The 19,842-nt window shown below is 36.6% G+C and overlaps 1 protein-coding gene across 1 annotated transcript; it reads left to right on the plus strand.

Annotated features, from left to right (window-relative positions):
* LOC109220377 (B3 domain-containing protein Os11g0197600-like) lies at positions 216–3,248 on the plus strand. Its single transcript, XM_019384843.1, has 8 exons — positions 216–251; positions 354–759; positions 870–1,004; positions 1,106–1,284; positions 1,389–1,815; positions 1,940–2,124; positions 2,223–2,414; positions 3,195–3,248. Exons 1-8 carry the CDS (start codon positions 216–218, stop codon positions 3,246–3,248), a joined length of 1,614 nt encoding a protein of 537 aa, XP_019240388.1.

A 19,842-nucleotide genomic window follows, 5' to 3' on the forward strand; every position in this document is an offset into this window, starting at 1 on the left:
GACTTGATAACTGATCATTTACTTACACGGCAATTTAGTAGTGATATTTTGATTTTGAATTTCTGTTTGAAGAAAGCGGAGAAAGTTGCACGATGCACAACAAACAATCCAGGAGTGTTTATGATCAGAACAAGACAGTAACGGACAAAGAGAGGGATATAGCCTATCAAAGGGCAAAAGCTTTTAAATCTAAGAATCCATTCATTTTAGCTTTTATGCAACCATCATATGTCTCGTCACCGTACATTCTGGTAAGCTATAAACTCTGTGTACTTTCCAATACTCTGATCTTTATTCAATCCATATGGATCGCATAATTTTAAAATCAATTACTGATCCATCTCCTTTGGCAGTCCATATCATTGAAATTTGCTAGGAAGTATTTCCTTGAGAAATATGGCAATTTAGTGCTTTGTGTTCCAGGCAGAGGATCTTGGTCTGTCAAATGCACAATCGGACCAGGAAATGCTAAAGTTTTTTGGAAGAAATTCGTGCTTGACAATGAGTTAAAACTTGGTGATGTTTGTGTATTTGAAGTGATTAAGGGCAGTAAGCCCTTGATGGATGTTACTATATTTCTAGCAGCTGGGAGCATTCCAATGCATAAGATAGCTCGCGAAGAGACAGGGGTTTCTGATGGTAAAAACAAGATTATCGATACTGATAATTTTGTTCCATGTTCTCAACCCAAAATTGTTCACAGCAGGAAATTAAAGCAGCGAAGAGGAGGTTCATATGGTTCCGGTTCAAATATTAAAGGTGATAATTTGGATTCTTTATAGGACATTAGAAAACTTACATTATGTTCCATCTTATAGTAAATTATCTTGATCATATTGATGAAATTATATTGACTTGAATATCTTCAGAAGAAAATGGGGAATGCAGTGGGATTGAGCATTCTGTTGAGATATTGGGCCATTACCCGTTAAGAAAGAGCAGCGAAAGAAAAAGACCAGAAGGGGAGACAGAGGATGATGTCTCAATTGACATTCATACCGAAGGTATCAATGTGGAAAACAGACAAGAGGATGATGTAGCTTCACCTTATCTGCTTACATGACAATTTAGTAGTAACACATGGATTTTGAATTTCTGTTTGAAGGAAGCAGAGAAAGTTGCAGGATGCACAAGCAACAGTCCAAGGTGGTTTATGCTAAAAACAAGATAGTATTGAACAAAGAGGGGTCTATAGAATATCAAAGAGCAAAAGCTTTTAAGTCTGAGAATCCATTTGTTTTATATTTTATGCAACCATCATATGTCTCAAAAGCATACAGACTGGTAAGCTAAGCTAAACTTTATAGACTTTCCAATACTTTGATCTTCATTCAATCCATATAGTGCACGCCATATACTCAATTTACTGCGTCCATCTCTTTTGGCAGCACATATCGTTCTTATTTGCTAGGAAATATGTCCCCGAGGAATGTGGCAATTTATTAGTGCTTCGTGTTCCTGGAAGAGGGTCTTGGCTTGTCAAATATACCCTGGGTATATCAAAAACACAAATTTGTTTCTCTTGGAAGGCATTCGTACTGGACAATAAGTTAAAATCTGAAGACGTTTGTGTATTTGAATTGATTAAGGGTGGCTCTAAGCCCATTCTAGATGTCACTATATTTCGTGCGGCTGAGAGCAAACCAGTGCATAAAATAGATGAAAAATTGGCAGGGGTTTCTGATTGTAAAAACAAGACTATCAAAACTGAGAAATCAGTTCCATGTTCTCAACCCAAAATAGTTCACAGCAGGAAACTGAATCTTGAAAAGAAGCAGAACGGAGATTCAGATGGTTTCACTTCAAAAATTAAAGGTTATTGAATGGCTCGCTATAAATTATTCTGTTGTATACAGAAAATCATAGCTTTAAATTTAGAATCCACTAAAGGTACTTTCTTGATCGTTCAATGTGGTTGTGTTGGCTTGAATTTCTGCAGAAGAATTCAGTGAAGACACTAGGAAGCATGTGCAACAATCTAAGTCTTCTTGTAAGGGCAAAGCGGTGGACAAAGAAATGGTTATAGCGTATCAAAGAGCGAAAGCCTTTACATCTGAAAATCCATTCTTCATATGTTTCATGCATCCATCATATGTGTCTTCTGCCAGCGGCCGGATGCGATTGGTAAGATAGCTATTCTTAGGATAGCGACCTAAAGCTAATCCTATTTATTAATGATGAATCTTTTGTTATGTATGATAATGCATCCTTCAAATTGACAGTCCATAACACTGCCGATAGCTAGGAAATTTTTTGCCACTAAACATAGTGATGTGGTACTTCAAGTTTCAAGCAAGAAATCCTGGGCTGTAAAATGCATTCTTGGAACAGCAAATGCTAAGTTGACCTCCGGTTGGAAGAAGTTTGTGCTTGACAATAGCCTAAAAGTAGGTGATGTTTGTGTCTTCGAAAGGGTTAGTAGATCCAAACTTTTGTTCAATGTCATTATATTTACTTCTGCTGAAGGTATGTAAGATGGTTCCACTTGTTTAGTACTTTAAACTCCTATGCATATTTTGTTTAACTAGTCTATTTTAGTTGCTTGTTTTTGAAAGGGAGGAAACGATGTATATTATTCTCCCTAAGCACAACCTTAGCTTTTGGTGTATTTGAATTTGTAAACTTGAACTTGTTGTAAAGAGTTGAGCTTGCTCGACTCCATGTTGTATAGAATGCAGCTCTATGTGGTTGTATATAGCAATAATTTTAGGTCATTTTTCTTATGGAATAGTTTCACAGTTAAACATGCACATCTGATCATCTACAGGAACCTTCTTTAACAGGTTTTAGGTCATTTTTCTTATGGAAGTCGAGGTTTGTATCGGCTTATCCAGAACTAGTGAAAGTTTGAAAAATTGAAAAAGAATTCAGAAAGAATTTCAACAATTTTTTTTAAACAAACACCACATTGAATCTAGTTTGGTATTTTGGGGTAAACTTTCTTGAAGAATGCTTTATTTTTATTTTTTTTGGTCAACAGACGAAATTATATTAATTTAAGCGGTAACATTACAAGGAGCTTGTTGCAATACATTACTAAAAGTGTAATCAAAAGGGTGATCGTTGGAGTGCTCACTTTCAAAATAGGGGGCTGGTAGATGAACAAGGGCTTGAGCTGCAAAAGATGTGTCAAGTTCACAAGCATGCCCCCAAGTTGTCTGGGCTTGTGATCTTCACAAGTCTTGGGTATGCAGTTCCTTGTTGATCAGCCAAAAGATGTGGTAGCAAAAAGGTTGGTGGCTGGGTGAAGATTGTTGTGTAGTCTTGCACATTGACAGTGGTGCCATTCTGAGCGAGAGTATGTGCAACGTAGTTTTGCTCCCTGTATGTGGATAATCGGAGGATTACCTAGCTGCTGGATTAAGTACCTGCATTCCATTAACGTGGATGAGTAGTGTAAATTATTTTTGTTAAGCATTGATATTACCTCAGTAGAAACCACGTTCACTTCTATTGGTATTGATGAAGCCAAGCTAATTGCAAATCGTGTAATAATGCATTTAATTCCATAAAAGTGGAGTTACCTGTAGGTCTTGTACCCATGAAGCACCCATGAAGCCCAGTAAACAGTGTCCCATTGCATTGCGGAATACTACTCCTATAATATTTTTAGTTGGATTGTCTTTGGCGGCCCCATCAGTGTTTAATTTAATTTTACCTAAAGGTGGTGGGCGCCATTTGACATACATGTGTGTGTGTGTTGGTGCTTGTGCTTTTTGTTGAATAAGGTAGTGATATTCTACTGCTTGTGATAGAAAATTCTGTCTTGAAGGAGGGGGCTGTGATTGTCGTTTAAAGATATAGTGATTTTTGAGCTTCCAAATATGCCATACTATGTGTGGGATAAGAATGCGTGATGGCAAGTTGAAAGGGACGCTCTTAGAGTTATTGATTAACTGCTGGATGATTTGGATGGGTGTTGAGAGTAGGATGTCACAAGCATGTAAGGTAGTGGCAATCCCAATTAAGACCATATAGTGGCTGTGGTAGGGCATTGGAATAGAAGGTGGTTAATTGTTTCTGCACTTTGAAGACGAAGATTGCATGTATTGGATTGTGTGACATGTATATGGTGAAGGTAAGTAGCTGTGGCTAATCTTTGATGTGAGATTAGCCAAAGAAAATGTATTATTTTTGGAGGTAAATGTAATTTCCAAATCCAATTGTGTGCGTTAGGCTATTTTTGGTTCTTCTAGAGTATGATATAATAATTTAACAGAGAATTGGCTATTGGGAGTGAGCCCCCAAATGATCTGATCAAAAGCGTGGGGGTTAGTTAAAGTTGGAATATGGATTTGGTTGATCAATGAAAGGGTGTGTTCTGGAAAGACAAAGGATAGTAAAGTGGTATCAATTTGAGTGTTGATTATGTGGTGGCTGACTGTGGCATGTAATTCATGAGAGGTTAGTGGTCCCTGTATAGAATTTCGAAGGATAATATTTGGTCCAAGCCATGGCTCATTCCAGATGTTTATGTGCGTTCCTTTCGCAATATGCCATACTAAACCTAGTTGGCAATGTTTCCATTCTAGTTGTATATTTTTCCATGTAAGTGATGTGTTAGAGCCTTTTGTGTTCTTTTTATATTTATTCAGTAATAGAGATGCCCACAGGGTGGGTGGACATTTAAAAAGACGTCAAGCTAAGTTTCCTAACAGGGCATTGTTTTTAGTAGTTAGGTTTTGAATACCTAGACCACCTTGATGCTTAGGTTTTTGTACTACTGATCATTTAATCAAGTGAAGTTTCTTTTTGTGTTCAGTAGTACCCCAAAGAAAATTTCTTTGATAGCGATTCATTCTGTTGACTACTTGGGCAGGTATTTTGATGTATTGCATAACATGGTTTGGTAGTGTGTTTAAGGTAGATTTTATTAAGGTAGTACGTCCCGCCATCGAAAGCATATTGATTTTCCATCCTGACAACTTAGCTTTGAAGTTGTCTAAGATGTATTGAAAATCACGAGATGTTGGTTTATTAACAAACAAGAGAAATCCAAGATATTTACCAAAAAGGACACCCTCCCTCATGTTAAAAGAACTTAGGACAAATGATTTGTCCATTGGTGTGACATTACTGGAGAAATAAATTTTTGATTTAGTGAAATTGATACTTTGTCCTGATTTTTGAGTAAAAAAGAGTAAGGGTATCAATTATTGTGTGGACACTAGATGTAGTTATTTTGGAGGTAAGAGTAATATCATATGCAAAAAGTAGATGTGAGAATTGGGGACCTTTGTTGGATAATTTGATTACTTTCCATTGTTGATAATCCACTAGTTGGTGGATTTGTCGTGAGAGTCTTTCCATGAGATATAAAGGTAAGGTGATAAAGGATCTCCTTGCCTGATTCCCCTTGAGGGAAAGAAGAAAGGTGAAGGGTGACCATTGATAAGAATTGAAATAGAGGAGGTTGTGGTACAAGACATTATTAAGGAGATGATATTATGAGGGAAATTAAAGAAATGTAATGTTTCTTTGATGAAGCCCCATTCCATCTTGTCAAAGGCTTTTTCGAGGTCAACTTTAATCAAAAAATTTGCTACATGACCTTTCTTCTTACGGAAGTAATTTAGAATTTCTTGAACGATTATGGCATTATCCGAGGCTTTACGTCCTTTTAAGAAGGCAGATTGCTCCGGACTTATTATTTTATTTATGAAAGGTTTAATACGTTGCACAATTATTTTAGTGATTATTTTATAGATAGTATTGCAAAGCCCAATTGGGCGATATTGAGTGATCAGTGAAGGGTTTTTGACCTTAGGAATGAGGCATATGTATGTTTCGTTAATTTGAGTAGGTATTTGGCAAGTAGTAAAACCTCATTACAAAAGGAGACTACTGATTGGGCAACTTGAGGCCAATAAGTTTGATAGAAAAAGGGGTGTAAACTATCTGGCCCTGGAGCTTTAAGGGGTTGGAACAAACGAATAGCATGATGTATTTCCTGAGGGGTTAATGGGCGTGTCAAGATGGTATGATCCATGGCAGTTAGTGTATGAAAATCATGGTTAGGCTGTTTAATGTAGGAGCGGTTGTGTGAAGTGGTGAATAAAGTGGTGTAATAATTATTGATTAAATTATTTACTAGTGGTTGTTCCATAATCCAATTACCTCCTAGATCCTTAAGTGTTGTGATCCTATTCCTCCTCCGTCGTTAGAGGGTTATGAGATGGAAAAACTTAGTATTGACATCCCCTTGTTGAAGCCAATTGATTCTGGATTTTAATTGCCAAAAGTCCTCTTCCATTTTAAGCAGTTGATTAAATTCATCTATGAGTTCCTTTTCTAATATTTGAAAGAAATGAGTAGTGGGGTAACTAGGTGATGATTGAAGACCATTTAGACGAGCCAATAAGTTTTTCTGTTTTTTTAAAAATGTTCTCAAAAGTGTGTTGATTCCAGTTTTGGACATCTTCAGTGAAATCAGTAATTGCTTTTAACAAATATTTATTAGGAGTCCAGTGATTGGTAATAAGAGAAGGGAATGACGGGTGGGATGACCAAATGGTTTCAAATCGAAAGACTCTTTACATGGAAATTTTAGTTTCAATTGAAGGATTAACGGATAGTGATCTGAATGGGTTCGTGGAAGATGTTGTACATTGGCTTCAGGAAAGAGGTTAAGCCATTCATAATTACAAACAAATCTGTCTAATCGTTCCAAAATTCTATTAGCTAGGAATCGTTTGTTTGTCCATGTATATCTGCTCCCTCTAAAGCCTAAGTCTAATAAGTTACAATAGTCAAGACATTGGATGAATTTGTCACATCTTGAATTATTTATAGGGTTACCTCCATATTTTTCATTTGCACGAGTTATTTCATTAAAATTACCCCCGATTAACCAAGGCATATGGATATTATCATGCATGGTCATTAAATGAGCCCATAATGAAGTACGTGCATGCAAGTCATTTTTTGCATATATAATCGAAAATAACCAAGTAGTAGGGTTAGGAGGTACCTGAACAATAGAGTGTATGGCTTCTAGGGTCACCTCTATTTGATCAAGCTGAAGCAGTTCTTCATGCCATAGTAATGCGATACCACCTGAGTGTCCGTGTGTTGGTGCTTGTGCCATTTTTGTAAAACCAAACTCTTCCTTCAAGTGAGTATGGAATTGGAGATGAGTTTCCAGTAGGGCCACTAGGGCAGGTTGGTGATAGTTGAGTAATGAACGAAAATTTCTCTTGAAGTCTTGTGACTGAGCTCCACGAAAATTCCATATGATAAACTGCATTTGATTACTGTGGAGGGTGAGGGTGGTGGAGTCTGTGTTGTCTCCACTTGGGGCACTGTTGTTCCCAGTAATGAGGGGATCAATACTAGCCCGTACTTTCCTACCTCTGGGTTGTTTGTTGGACGGAGATTGAGTGAGCAGCTTTGGAGTTCCAGCGGGCACATGATGATCACCTTTCTTGCATATTGTTCTTTGAGGTCGTAGTATTTGTTGTTGTTGAGGAAGCACAAAATTGGCTGAGTTTCCCTTATGTCCTCCATTGTTGCTGCCACCTCGAGTTTCTCTATTTCGTCGAGTACGTTGGGAGTAGCTAGTGGTGGATGCACTGGAGTGGGTTGATATGGTGTTGCTTGTGCATGCAATGGAGATGGGATATATATGGTTGACCTTTGTTGTATCCATGGAACTAGTGAGTGGGTTGGAACTTGTGGTGGATAAAATGGTAGCTCCATGGGAGATGTTTTATTGTAGTATAGTGGGGGGAGCGGTATGTGTGTCTGGAAATGTTGCATGGACGAGAGTGGATGCATGACCCATAGATACTGGTTGTAGAGTTCCACCCCCATCCTCATGCCTTCTGTTACTACTATGCAATATCTGCTGGGTTCTGGAGCATGAGTATCACTTCCTGGCCTTCCACCTCCATCGTGAATGTGAGTGCATGTTCCAGTAGGCTCATTTCTATCCATGATTGAGGGTAAGCTTTTGTGGGTAGATATTGAGTGATGTAAAGTGGTGGTAGGTGTCGAGGTGGGTTGTTCCAAGGATGGTTGATGTTGCGATTCATGGTTATGGGATGGTTGAGGAGGGGTGTGTTGGAGTAAGAGAGTGTTCTCCTGTGTTGTAGGTTTAATGGTAGATGATTCATTTGGGTGTTGGTTAGTTATATGAGGAGGTTTTCGTGTAGTAGTAGGGGAAATATTTGGTGTTTTAATTAACGGTATGTTTGCAGGCTTGGGATTTATTGGAGTGGTCAGTGGGTGCAGTTGATTTGATGGTGTAATTGATGATAGTTTGCTGGTAAGGGTAATTTCACAGGGAGGTATTGCATGTGGCGTGGGTGATAGGTGTTGGGCTGAGTGAAGAGTGTGTTGGTTGGAAATAGGCTATTGAGTTGGTTGTGGGCTTGGGAAAGTCGATTTGTTAGGGCCATCATGAGTTTGGGTATTGGATTGTGTAGAAGTGGATGTTGGGGCTAGTTCTGACGGAGAAGGCGAGGTGGCTTCCATGTTTGTAGTCTTATCCACGTGGCTTGAGGTTGTATGGGATTGGGTTGACGTGGAAGGAGGAATGGATGCTTGGTGGCCTTTGGAATGGGTAGGCGTGCCTATAGTCATTTGGGTTGGGCTTTGGGTGGTTTGATCTGATTTAGGAGATATCGTGGTGGGCTTGGAAGTGGTTAACGTTGGGCTAGTTTGAGTAGTGACTGAGTCCATCATAGCAGTATCCGTATTTTCTTCAATTAGGAGTAATGTTTTATTATTAGAGAATTTTGGAGGGGTATGCATGTCTTTTCCTTTAGGAGAGGGAGTAGGGATTGGGAGTGATTTGTTAGAGATCTTACCTGTAGGGCCTATGTGGTCAATCTCTAGTGGCCCAGCCGTCTTGACACTGCGAGGGGGGTGACTAAGTTCCAGTGATTGATTTGAGCGTGGTGATAGAGTTCCTTTGCCGCGTGATGGACTTTTGTTTTTTGATCTTGTGGGGAAAGTGACTATTTTCCATTCGTTGTCAGTAGATGTAGGTGATGCGGATGGGGTTTGTGTAGCAATTGTGTTGATGTTTGGTGTGGACATTGTGGCTTTTGGAGTAGCTGTGGAAATGGGTGAGTTGGTGGTGGAGGCTGTAGGAGAGTGTGTTTGGGTGCATAAATTTTTGTTGTGTCCTAAAAGTCCACATAGTGTGCATAACATAGTGAGACCTGCATAAAGTATTTGTTGACGATGATTGCCAATGAATATGTGAGTTTTTACCGGACATTCTAGGGGGACTTCAATACATATACGTGCATATCTACCTCTAGTGGTTGTGGATGTGCACGTATCTAATTTAAGTAGCGTCCCATGTTTGGAGCCAACCCTATGTAAGATCTCAAGGTCATAAAATTCAGTAGGCAGCTCTGGTAGACGTATCCATATGGCTAAGTAGGTAAGTTGTGCATTGGAAGTTATGAACTTTGGTTCCTATTTACGTACCGATAGAAAATGGTTAAAGATGAACCAGGTAGTACGACAACTTCTAAAAAATGAAAAGAAAATATATTCCTAGCATTAGTAAGGATCGGTATTAACTGTTAAGAATAGGACGTGCATAAATGGTAAGACAACTTAGGAAACAGTTAATAAACAAATTTGCGGCTCAATAATATTCCTGGCCTAAAGTAAATTTTATTAAGATGCCTAAAGAAAATTTAATATTCATTTATTTGATTTTTTTTTTTAATTTTTGACAAGCGTTCTTCTTTTCTTGGATTGATTAGCGTTAACTCAATTAGTTCGGCGAATTGTTTATTTTAAGAACACTACTTATTTTATTTGGTTTTTTTTATTGATTAATAGAAATTTATTAAGAGTACTTTTTGATATTGTATTAAGTTTTAATCATTCTCTTTCTTTGAGTTTTCAGTAATTTGATTTATACTGATTTTCTTGTTAATCTATTTAAATTCTAATTTGAAAAGATAATAAAAATTTAGAACAGTTAAAACTTGATTTTGAAAGTTGATAACTTATTGATTTATATCAAAATAAATTAATCCATGAAAGAGTTTCACTACTTCAATTTACTTAGACGCTTGAAAACATGAGAAAGTATGAAAATTCATGTGCAATTCAAATTATTCAACGTTTTTTTTGACAGAATATTAGATGTAGACAATAAATTGCGTCGAGAAAACAAAATCAAGACCGAAAAATATTGCAACAATCGTAGTATTTTATTTTGAATATTTGAGTGTTACAATCTCTATGAATCCTCTGATTCTTCTTTCCAATAATAAATAAATTCAAGGGCCTTTGAGCTTGATCTTGAATCTATATTTGTTTCCACGAACGACGATCTTGTTCTTGAGCTTTAGCTTGATCGCTTGAACTTTACCTTGATTTGTTCTTCGTTCTTGAGCTTGAACTTGATTTGTTCTTCGTTCTTGAACTTGAACTTTATTTCTTGAACTTGAACTTGATTGCTTGAAGCTTGAAACTTGTAGAAAAATTTGCGGTGTTTGATCCACGAGCTCTCTCTTGCTTCTTGTTATAACTCCTGGTCCCCTTTCTGAGTTATGAAGACCCCTATTTACAGTTGTGGAAGGGAAGAGTTATGATAAGAACAAACTCTTTTCGACCAATCAAATTGAAGTGTGACATGGCCGCATTTGATTGGCCAGAACATGTCACTTGCACACATGGCACGATTTCATTGGCCTTTTAGTGTGACTTGGCATGCCTTGTCATTTTGACATGTGGCACAATCCTATTGGCTCTTCCATTTGACTAGGCGCGCCACGTCATTTGACACGTGTCACCAAACTAGGCCTCTAGGAAGATGACATTTTGGGCTTAATAAAGTTGGCTCATCTTTTTAGCCAAATTAAATGGGCTAGCCCAATGGATTAAGACTTATTTATTTAATCCATATATATTGGACTCATATAATTACTTCAATTATATTAGCCCGTAGTATTTATTGGACCAATATATCTTGAATTTAAAATATAATCCAAATTATTTCATGGATTTAATTTTAATAAAATTTATATGCCTACATTAGATGCATAGGAAGCAGAAAAAAAACATATGTACAAATATGAATTTGGAAGACATGACCTATAAAAGAAAATGTGGCTTTGCCAACAGATTATACAATTTTTTACACGTAAAGATTCATTATGCCCATGTCTCCTCCTTTAAGCTGGCCTATTTCATAATTCCTTCTTTCTTTTTACAAAGATTTTCTTTTCATTACAAGATTTAATATTTTTACAAAAATATTAAGACATAAAAATAATTACTAGTAATATTTATGTGTGCGTTGGTTGTGTGGGTGTTGGGGGGGGGGGGGGGAGCAATTTTTGAGGGGCTTAAAGAAAGGGCCTCACTTGCTTGGCCGTTGAGCCGGCCCTGTGAATATAAGAGGGGTATTATCACTTTTAGCCCGCGCCAAAAACTATTTACATTTGGTAGCCAAAAAAGTGTATGAAATTTGTATAAATTTTGTATATAACATACAAAATGTATGTATATTCAAAACATGTATATTTTTTCGGCTATTATTTTGAGAGCGGCTATATAATGTCATTTTCCCAATCAGAGGCGGAGCCAGGATTTTAAGTTTATGTGTTCGGGATTCTAATCGTTATAAGTTACTGGGTTCTAAATTAACAATGAATTTTTTTAAGACTAATACAAGGTTCGAACCAAAGCTATTGGGTTCGGTCGAACCCGCTCCCGACACTCTAGCTCCGCCCTTGTTACCAATATAAGATGCTCTCTATTAGATCTCTACATATATGACATTTGTAAATAGTATAGGCTCATATGTAAGTTTATCAAATATTCAAAAAGATTTTAGCAAGTGCAGTATGCACATAAATTGGGATAAAAAATGGAATAGAAGGTATATTGAGAATCATAAAAGCAAAAAAGTTATGGAATTATTGTAGACTATGATGTATATTTGTACTTTTTAATATAAGGAATGAACATGATTTGGGTCGAATAAAGAAAAAAGAAATGCTACGTCTTCAATTTGGGACAAACACTATAAACAATTTGGACTATTACGTTAGTTAACATCTTAATGACTTAGAAGCTCAGCGAGTTGACATTCATGATTCAACACAGAAGTCAGAACGTCCCTTCTTTCTTTTTTTTCTAAAACAAGTTCATAAGAGAAATGTTAAATTATATTTTGAATTAATATTTAGAATGACAATTCAGAAAAACAAATGGCGCCAAATTACAACAAGCGAAATATTCAATGTGAAAGTAATGAAAGAAAAAACATACAGTTAAGTAAATCAATTTCATGGAAATGAAACTAAAAAAAATAATATAAAAATATAATAGAACCTTTTGGGGGGAAATGGGAGGTTGACAATTAGAGGGAGGTTGACAATTAGAGGCAAAAAACATTTTCGTTTAAAATTACCAATAACGACTGAATATTAGAATATGAGGAAGTGAATGTTGACAGTATAAAGTTGTCAAGATGTGAGTGATACGAGTAGAGAGAGAAGCTCTTCCATCTCTCTGGTCTACCCTTTCTCAAATTCGTGTCACACACTCAAGTTCCCCTTGAATTCAAACCCTTCCAATTTAGATACTACCAAAATCCCCCCAAAACCATTGGATAATTTATAGCCCGTTTGGATTGACTTATTTTAAGTGCTTTTAAGTCATTTTGTAGTGTTTGGATAAAGTAAAAAAAGTACTTTTAAGCACTTGTTTTTAAGCTAAAATGACAAAAACAAGTCAAAAGCCAAAAGCTAGAAATCCTAACTATGGCTTAAAAGTTATTTTGACTTAAAAACTACTTAAAATAAGCTCATCCAAACGGGCTCTTAATACCAAGCAACTTAACCAGGGATCCAAACAACCTAGTAAATCCAAACGACTCCATTCCGGCTATTTTTAAAGAAAAGCTAGTTGGAAATGGGGAAAGAATTAATATCTCCACTGACCCTCTATCTTCCCTCATTCTACCAATGGACATTCAAGAAGAGGAGTTTTTCCCTCACCCAAAAGAGGATCATGAAAATCTATCTATCTCCGTCCCCATCACACTTGAAGACAAGCAAAAAATATACCATCCATGGAAATACTCCCTAATAATAAAATTTACATGCTAAAGGAATCCTCCATCAAATTCTGAAACAAAAAATTCAAGAACTATGAAAAATTAAAGAAAAATTTTCTCTCATTGCCTTGGTAAATGATTACTTTATTGTCAAACTACAAAATGAAGGAAATATGAACCATATCTCCAAGACGGTCCATGGTTTATCTATGGTTCCTTTTTATCTATTCAACGCTGGCAACCAAACTTCGTAGCCAAGAATGCAAAACAAATCCATACTGCCGTTTGGGTAAGACTACCCCAATTACCTACAAAATTCTACGATAGCCAAATATTGCAAAAAACTGGGGAAGCCATTGGAAGACTCCTAAAGGTAGACGCCTGTACATCTTCGTCCCTAAGAGGAAGATATGCTAGACTATGCATTGAAGTGCCAATGGACGAACTAGTAGAAAAATTTATCTTCATCGAAAGTCATAGACAACAAATCCATTATGAAGCGGACAATCATCTTTGTTAATCATGTGGTCGCTTGGGACATAGAACCACAGATTGTCAGGAAAAGCAAGTTACAACAAAGGAAACAGATTCTACATCTACGATTCAAACAAAGAAATCTCAGCATCAACCAACAGATTCACTAGACGAGGGATGGCAAACAGTCACCTTCCCACGAAGCAGGAGGCTTCAACAAAAAAAATCAAAAGAGGTTGATACAGGGATTCAAGAATCAGGTATTAATGCCAAGATAATCAATGCCACAATGGGTAAGTATTTTATTACTCAAAAACTTAAATATATTCTAAAAGTTTTTAATAATGATTTTGATAATAATCAACAACTAGAACCTCATCATTCTTCATCCCAAATCACCCCCAAAAATAATCTGATAGATGATTCTAAAAGTCCTCTAAATTCAGAGACCCAACAAGTGGTTTTAAGTAATACCACCTCTCAACAAAACCAAATCCATTCCAGTATATATTATTTGAACCGGGCTCGAAAAACAAATCCTGACAATAATCTTCTAAATCCACTTGAAGACAAAATATCTAATAAGCAAGACCACCCCTAATTAATCCTAATAACCAATCATGGGTTACTTTTTTAAACAATAATGATCATAACCTAGGTTTTAATCCCTCTACAAACGACAAAAATCTACAAACAAACAACCCTCCTTTGCATACGGAAGCATACTCGTCCAACCACACACACCTTTCATTACAAATGGAAAACAACCTTATACACGTGCCTAGCAAATCCCATTATATATCTCCAAATACGCTAAACCTCTCCGGTGACATGCAAATAGAGGTAATCATTCCCTCTACTCCAACCCATCAATCCTTATATTACCAAACCTCTTCTCCTAAAAATGCCAAGACTCCCACTAAACAATCGGAGAAGATTCCGACTAATTCAAATACTGAGAAACCAAAGAACTCACCTCATGGATAACCTTCCTCCCTTCCCCCAACAAATGCCTCCTTTCCTAATAGTTTATGCTCAACCACCTCTTCCACAGAACCATCACCCAACCTCTTGGATAGAGCTAGGTCTAATGGGGAGGGGGGTATCACTCCAAGTGAACATCAACGGGCAAGAGAGTATAATAATAATCAACACCCCACAATTCCTAGCACAAATTGTGTTCGATGGTCTACACTTATCAATGAGCAACTACTTGAATCACATTTGGGTGAACAACATCATGCAACCTCTAGCACCCGGGATGAACAACAATCTAGTCCAAACCATGCGTGCCCAATGGAACATGCCCCAACACTTCTCTCAAAATCCTTATCTCTCTCAGAACATGGGTCTAGAGCTACCCTTCTTCCCCCCCCCCCCCCCCCAAGAGTTAATTGCCCTAAATCCAATCTTGATGCCTTGGGAACTCCCTTAGAACCCCATGCAACAAGAAATTCCAATGAACCCAGGTCCAATGGACCAACAGGTTCCCCAACCCCATATGCCACAAGATATAGGAAATCAAGACGGGGGGGGGGGGGGGGGATGGAGTGGGAGATAGATCTCATAGAGGAGCTAATGGTAGAGTCTTCAAACCTAGACGAAGTAAAGGTGTATCTATTCAAGGAGAGGCAGGAGGAGAGGCTTATTCTAGCATGTCCACCTTCACTATTCAAATGCACAATAGACTTGAGGCCGCCCCAGGATCCCACAGTAGGGAAATTAGCCATGATACTAGTTCCCTCGTTAAGGAGGAACCCAGTATTCCTACAAGGAAGTCAGTACAATGGTCCTCCACAACATCCTCACCACCCAATGAATCGTGCTAAAAATATTATTATCTAGAATATTAGAGGAGGAAATAATGTAGAATTTAGAAGAAATTTTCACGAATTAATTGCCACTCACCATCCTTGTATGGTCACCTTACTTGAAACAAGGATGACAAATCACGGTAGTCTCATGAATGGATATGGTTTTTCGGATATGATAGAAGTCCCAGGAGAGGGACAATCAGTTGGTATGGCTGTGATATGGGATACTTACATGGTGAATGTCAACTATTTCGTCAAAAGAAACAATGAAATTCATGCACTACTTGAGGTAATCCCTTCTCAACAATCTTGGATATTTTCATCTATTTATGCAAGTACAAAGATTTCAAATAGAAACAACATGTGGGAAAATATTACAAATATTTTTGATAATTATAAAAATGCTTGGCTATTGGGAGGGGATTTCAATGATGTTCTAGTAGCAGATGATAAACTAGGGGTAACCTTATAAATATAAGAAGGGCTGCCAAATTATGGAATATGATTAATTACTGTAAACTAATGGACCTAGGCTTTAAAAGTTGTAAATATACCTGGTCAAATTACAATAAAATAAGCAATAACCGTATTATGGAAAGATTAGATAAAGTACTAGCTAATGAAGCATGGGTAAGGATGTTCCCCAAAGCATCCGTAATTCACCTGCCAAAAACCCATTCGGACAACAATCCTATTCTTCTAGAATTAATTCCTAAACAGGCAAACACCCTTACAAAACCTTTCAGACTAGAATCTTATTGGTGTGGCCACCGTGAATTTGGTAGCATTGTTAAAGAGTGTTGGCTTGACTCCAACTTTGTTGTAGCCTCTACAATTTTTAAGAATCGTATTATTGATTGGAAAAATATAACATTTGGAGACCTTTTTAGAAAAAAGAAAAAAATTCTGGCTAGGTCAAAGGGTATACAAAATTCTAGCTCCTATGGCCTGAGCACCTTCCTTAATAATCTAGAAATTACCCTCAAGTCTGATTATAACAATATCCTAAAAATGGAAGAAGACTTTTAGAAATTACGCTCTAGAATAAACTGGCTCAATGAAGGGGATTTGAACTCAAAAATTTTCCACATTTGTGCCACAAATAATAGAAGAATTAATAAGATTGTATTTCTCAAAGATATTGAAGGTATCTGAATAGATGAACCACAAAAAATCATGGATCACACCCTCAACTATTTTGAGCAAATTTTTACTACTGACCACATCTATTCCAATTGGTCCGCTATTAAGACTGACCCACGTAGTTACAAAATTTTTAACTTATGTTCCTTAGATAATCCATTATCTGAGTCAGAACTCAAAAAAGCAATCTTCAATTTTAAACTGTTAAACCAGATGGTCTCCACCCGTTCTTCTTTAAAAAATATTGGCAACACCTAAAAACCTCTGTCACACATCTTTTCCACCAAGCCTTTGAATCAGGCAAACTCCCAGAGGGGATAAATGGAACTTACCTCTGTCTTATCCCAAAAATTCTCAATGCAAATAATTTAAAAATTTTCTGACCTATTGGGATATGTAACACAATTTACAAAATTAAAAACCATAGCCAATAGACTAAAACCCTTTTTAGACAATATAATTTGCCCTTACCAAGCTAGTTTTATCAAAGGTAGACTAGTGATAACGCTATTATTATTCAGGAACTAATGCTTAAAATGCACAAACAAAAAGGAACAAATGCAAATTTGGTTCTGAAAATAGACCTAGAAAAGGCTTTTGACCGATTAGAATGGTCTTTTATATACAAAACTCTTCGTCATTTTAATTTTTCTCCAAAAATCTCTTCCTTAATTATGTCTTATATCACAACCAGCGAGATATCAATCTTAGTCAATGGTAGCAAGAGTAATTTCTTCTATACTAGTAGAGGTATTAGGCAGGGAGACCCCTTATCTCCCTATATTTTTACCTTTTGCATGGAAATGCTTTCCATTCAGATCAACCACCAAGTTGATATTGGTATTTGGTCTCCCATCAAGATGGGAAAGAATCAATGTCAATTATCCCATCTATTCTATGCAGATGATCTGACTCTAATGTGCAAGATTGACAAAAAGTCCCCCAAAACAATTCTCAATTGCCTAAATTCTTTTTGTAAATTGTCAGGCCCAAAAATTAATTTCTCAAACTCTCAAATTATTGTCTCCAAGAACTCCTCCACTCATACTTCGAAGTCTTTGTCAAAACTATTCAATATAAAAATTAGTAATAGTTTTGAAAAATACCTTGGTTTTCCAATTACAAACAACAAGCCTAGACCTTCCGATTACTAGTTTATCCTTGATAATATGGCAAATAAATTGGCCTCCTGGAAATCGAATTTTCTTAATATGGCAGGGAGAGCAACTCTTGCCCCTACTTCCCAAAACAATATTCCTAACCACGTCATGCAGTATAACTACCTTCCCACTAGAATTACCAAACACATTAACAAAATACAGAAAAATTTCATCTGGGGAGCCACTATGAACTCAAAAAAAGTTCACCTAGTCTCTTGGGATACTCTGACAAAGGATAAAAACAAAGGGGGGCTTGGCATCCACTCAGCAAAAGAAAAAAACCTAGTAACCCTGGCTAACCTCTCCTGGAGACTCATACATAACTCTAAGGTTCCTTGGTCAAAAACTCTTACCTCACTTTATGGCTCCTCCACTAATTTAAAAAATACTTCTTTTATTTGGAAAAGTGTAGTAAAAGGGTGGGAAGTTTGAAATAAAAGTTTAAAATGGATCCCACGCACAAATTCTTCTATGAACATCTGGAAAACAGACTGGATCCCTAAAGTTTCTTTGCTAAGAAATCAATTAGAGGGACCTCTCACAATACCTATCAACAACCTTACCATCAAAGACATTTGGACTAATAATAAATGGAATTTATCAAAAATTTCCTTTGACCTTCCTCAACACATTAAGAATGACATCTTCTCAATCCATCCTCTTCATAATGCTTATGACTCTTGTTACTGGGAATTAACGGGAAATGGAATTTTCTCATCAAAAAGTTGCTACAAACTAATTCAACCAAATGAAAACAACTCTGAGGATTTTAAGTGGATTTGGGATGCTCACTGCACAAATAAGATATATTTTTTACAGTGGAAATGCCTTCACAATAGGCTGCCCACACGCTCATACCTTAACCATATTGGCTTGAATATTGATCCTTTATGTCCTGTGTGTAAAAGGGAAACTGAAACCATTGAACACATTTTTACAGCTTGTAAAGCAGTTATGCATTATTGGGCAACATTGGGTTTAAGTTTCTATACCAGTCATAATGGCACACACTGGCTCCATAAAATTAAAAACCTAAATTCTTTCACCCCCCCTCCTTACCTTAAATGGGAGGATCTTTACCCTTTAATGGCTATTACTAAATAGTAGGACATTAATTAAATGAATATTCCCAAATAATATGGAATTAATTAAATGACTATTCCTAAATATTAGAAAACTAATCAAATGACTATTTTGTCCAGTGTGAACTCTATTTTTAAAGGGTTACGAATAATATTTCACTAAGGGTCTTCGTGCTTTTAATACAGTATAGATATGGATTATTTTCTTATTTGTAGGGAAAAAAGTCATATATGTCCCTCTACAGCAGAAAATGAGCTGTATCTACCCCTCGTTTTAGTTTCTTAGTATAATTATCCCTACCGTCATACTTTTAGATCGTATTTTCAATCCACTGTTAAATGACTTGGTCCCATCTTTAAAAAGGCACGTAACTGACCTTGATTGGATAAAAAAGGCCCCGCCCATTTCTAATAAAAACCCACCCGACCCGCACTAATAACCGACCCATTCCGAAAAGAAAAGAAAAAAAAAAGAAAAAAGAATTGAACCCATTTCACCCTATCTCCTTCCCCTCTTTCCCTCAAAGCATAAACACCGGTTTATAAAATGTAAAACATAAACGGGAGCTTAGCACTCCAGTTTCAATAAATGGACCTTGTTGTTGATTCCAAATTTTGCTATGAATTCTTATCAATCCAATATTAATCCCTTTTGAACAGATTTTGTGAGTCTTTGAACTAAGTCTTGAAGAAACTAAACAATTAGTGTAGTATGAATAGGTTTTATATTATTATTATGCTAATCATTCTTGATAAATCTTCTGATGATTTCTTTGTGAAAATTAGGTCTCTAGAAAATGAGGATATGAAAATGTCGTGATAGCTTTATCTTAGCTTAAGTATGAAGTGAAAAACTAACCTAAACATCTTCTAATCAGCCAAAATCCTACTTCTACGCTATAATAAGTCCAAACTCCTTCAAAGATAATCTCGTTGTGGTCGCAAGGACATATTGATACTGGTAGGCGGTAGCACTAGAGGAGTCAAATAGATATGATAGCTTCATATAGTGTTCTATGTAGATGTAAATAACATAGTAAACGAAACTCATTATTGTCACCCTTTTTCGGATCAGGCATATACTTGTGATCTAAAAGGATTTTTTCAATTAAAGTAAGTTTTTGAATAGG

The sequence above is a fragment of the Nicotiana attenuata genome, chromosome 2, assembly GCF_001879085.1.
Source record: "Nicotiana attenuata strain UT chromosome 2, NIATTr2, whole genome shotgun sequence".
In the NCBI taxonomy this organism is placed as follows: Eukaryota; Viridiplantae; Streptophyta; class Magnoliopsida; order Solanales; family Solanaceae; genus Nicotiana; species Nicotiana attenuata.